At 21.3% G+C, this 4,064-nt stretch overlaps 1 protein-coding gene across 1 annotated transcript; it reads right to left on the bottom strand.

Moving 5' to 3' along the window:
* Nucleotides 1-122: 122 nt before the first annotated feature.
* Nucleotides 123-3,180, bottom strand: NAEGRDRAFT_75085 (uncharacterized protein; the record flags this gene model as incomplete). Its single annotated transcript, XM_002669816.1, has 4 exons — nt 123-193; nt 273-2,823; nt 2,967-3,058; nt 3,116-3,180. Coding segments are annotated over 4 exons (2,778 nt in total), but the record flags the coding sequence as incomplete, so codon positions are not given.
* Between the last annotated feature and the right edge of the window lie 884 nt (nt 3,181-4,064).

Genomic DNA, 4,064 nt, shown 5'->3' with positions numbered 1-4,064 from the left:
TATCAAATAATGTTGTATGTGGACTATTACTTCTATTATTACATGATGAGAATGATGATGATTAATATTATTAATATTATTAATATTATTTGTATTTGGTAATGAAATTAAATATTGTGGATTTAATCTAAAAGTATTAATTTGATTACAACTACCACCACATGTATTACTTGTCCATGAATCTCTAACATTTCTATAATATTTATATGTTTGTGGAATGGGTTCTAAACTACATGGTACACTTGAATAACAAAATAATGAATATCTAATACTTTGTATCATTCCATGTTGTGATAATACTATTCTAAATATTGATAATTGATCATTTGAATCATCATTTGAATTATTTGATGAATTATTTGATGAATTATATGAATTATTTGATGATGAATTTAAATTTAAATTTGAATTTAAATTAATAGATTTCTTTCTATTTTTAGAATCATCTGAATTTAAACAAATTCTATAATGTGGATCATTTGAATATCTTCCTTTATGAATGAGAGTATTTTCATTATAAAAAACTCTATCCATACCTTGTTTAAAAACAGTAGTATCACCAATAGAAGAAGAACTACCTCTATGTATATGAAATGTTAAATAATCACGATCTCTTTCTTCTAATGAAGTATAATGTTTAGTTAACATTATCCATACACTTCCTTTACCATGTAATTTTAATCTAAATTGTGGATTACCATTCATTGTATAATGATCTGTACCATCTAAACTTATCATTCTATTATCCCATAATGAATGTCTTATTTCTCTATATGGAAATAAATCTGGATTCCATGAAAAATGAACAGTTTGAAAATATTTTAATAAACTTTCATAATTCATCCAAAATATACCATTATCTTCTTGATGAGAAATACTTGCATCATATTCTAATTCTTTTTTTAATTTATCTGTCCATATTTGTTTATCATAGGGTGAATAGGGTCCTTTCCATCCTTTTTTAGTCCATGGATTTTTAACTTTAATTAATCTTTTTATATTATTATTATTTAAATTATTTAAATTGTTATTAAAATTATTATTATTTAAATTATTATTAAAATTATTAAAATTATTATTAATATTCATATTTAAAGTATTACTAGTACTATTATTATTATTAATAGTAGTATTAGTATTAGTATTATTAATAGTAATAGGTGAAGTATTTAATTTAATTTCTCTAACATCTAAAATAGCATAAGCATGATTAGCATATAATCCAACTAATTCTTCAGTTTGTTTATCTAAATGACCAGTTGATATGGTAATTAAACATTTACCTAATTGAAATCCATCATGCATTCTTTTCCATAATAATTCTTTATCAAATGTATTTACTTGTTGTTGATTATTAATAGGATATTGTTGTGTTCCATTATTCATCATCATCATATTGGGTGATTTACATGTATTATTATTATTATTATTACCATTTATAGAAGAAGTATTATTATTACCATTTATAGAAGTATTATTATTATTATTTAAAATAATTTTAACTTCTTCAGGTATCCAACCAGTTAAAGCATATAAATCAATACCTGAATTTGAACCTGGAAATTGATAACCACCATTTACTTTCATATATGCTTTTTCCATTAAACTAATCCAAAATTCTTCCATTTTAGTAGAATAAGAACATAATAAATTACCATTTATATCAACAGGTAATTTATCATCAATGATAACTTTTCTAGCAACACCATTAAAATATATTTTAATAGAATATTTACCATGTGGATTATAAAATGGTTTACCTGTTATTGGATCTTGTGGATAAATTGAATTTGTAATTAATTTCTTTTTATATTTTCTTTCATATAATGCTGCTACACATAAACTTGCTACAAATGAACAATCTGTTACTACATGTGATTGTACTATATTCTCTTCATTAATTTCATCTTGATATATTAATGTTGGATATATATTTAATTTATTTAAATTATTTAATTGATTAGATTGATTTAAATTATTATTTAATTGATTTAAATTATTTAATTGATTATTAGATTGATTTAAATTATTATTATTATTTAATTGATTAATTTCATTAGATTGATTAATTTCATTAGATTGATTTAAATTATTATTATTATTTAATTGATTTAATTTCATTTCAATAATTTCATGTGGTCTTAACCATTTATATAATTTAGATAATTGTTCTTTTGATAAAACATTATTAAATTGTTGATCTATAAATGGTTGTGAAAATGTAAAATTTTCATTTAAATCTAATTCATCATTCCATGGATATAATAATAATCCTGATTGCATTACACTTGAATATTTTAATACTTGAATTTCTTCATCTGTTATTGGTTTAATCTTATTTGTTTGATTGTTATTATTTAATATAGATGATGATGATATAGATGATGAATTATTATTAGATAGTTGTTGTTGTTGATTAATAACAGCACCATTAACAGTTGTACTTATTAATGATCTTTCAAATGGAGATGATGTATTTAATGAATGATTAATTGATGAATTATTATTATTAGAAGATAAAACAGATGATACAGATGATGCACTTGATGGTGTAATAGGTGTTAATGGTGTAGATGGTATTATTAATGAACTAAAATTAAAATTATCAATATCAATACTATTATTATTAGAATTAGAATTATTTGATGATGAATTATTTGATGATGAATTACGATGATGATGGTGATGGTGATGATTATATTTATTAGGTGATGTTGGTGAATATGAAGATGGAAGATTACTTGTTGGAGATATTGATAATGGTCTATTTAAATTATTATTATTATTATTATTAGATGATGATGTAATATAATAGGTGATAATCTTTGTTGTTGTTGTTGATTATTATTTAATAATGGTGATGATCGGTTAGTAGTAGTAGGAGTTGGAGTATTATTATTATTTAATGATGAAATTGGATTGGTAAATAAATGTAAATTATTAAATTGTTGTTGTAATGAATTTACAGTAGTAGTAGGTGTTGTTGTTGATGGTGATGATTTTAATGATTCTGCTTTTGAAAGTACATTCTTTACTTCTGATTGAAATGGTACTTTATCTATTTATATTAAATATTAAATTAAATATATTAAATTAAATATATTAAATAACATACATTTACTAATTAATTCTAATCCATATTCAGCAGCTTGTGCATAATATTTAGTTGCATCATTAATTCTATTTAATATTATTAATAATTCAGCTGTACAATCACAAAAATGAAATAAATAATGAAGTGCAATTGGTTTAGATAATGTTATTGTTCCATTATTATTATTTAAATTATTTAATGAAGATTTTAAACGTTTTTCTAAAAATTCAGCTCTACTAATTGAAAAATTTAATATTTGTGTTATTTGAAAATGTAAATCTTGTTTTTGTTGTTGATTTAATTCATTATTATTTTGTACTATATATTATTAAATTATTATTAATATTATATTAATGTTATTATTATAATATATATTAAAAAAAACATACATTGATTTCTTAATTGTATAAATAAAGATGCAAATTGAATATATTGATCATAGGCTATTTTATATTGTTCTTCATCTTCACTTTTTGATGCATTTAATAATATTTGTAAATCATTAATATTAAAATTAATATTAAAATTCATATTATATATGATGAATGAATGGAAATGATGAAGATTTATTGTTGTTGATGAGTAACTATAATACTATTATTATTTAATAATAAACTATTATGAAATTCCGTTGTTTAATTATTGTTGTTGTTATTGTTGTTGTTGTTGATTGTTATTTACACAAGTAGTTTATATATATGTCCTCACTCGTTTTATTAAATAATATTATTATTCCTCACTCAATATTGAATGAATATATTGTGTGATGAATGATATGATGAATGGAAAGAAGGATGGACAATTTTTTAAACTTTGAAAAAGATCTAACCACCATCAAGTATCTAACCATTAAACAATAATAACTATGGTGTTGTGTCTCATTGAACCATTTCGATCACTTTGATGACAATAACCAAATGAATTTGATGAAATATTCTTGTTAATCTCTATCTCACTCTTATCATTTAAA

This window comes from Naegleria gruberi, assembly GCF_000004985.1.
Source record: "Naegleria gruberi genomic scaffold NAEGRscaffold_77, whole genome shotgun sequence".
Lineage (NCBI taxonomy): Eukaryota > Heterolobosea > Eutetramitea > Acrasida > Naegleriidae > Naegleria > Naegleria gruberi.
This window is presented reverse-complemented; position numbering and strand designations above follow the sequence as displayed.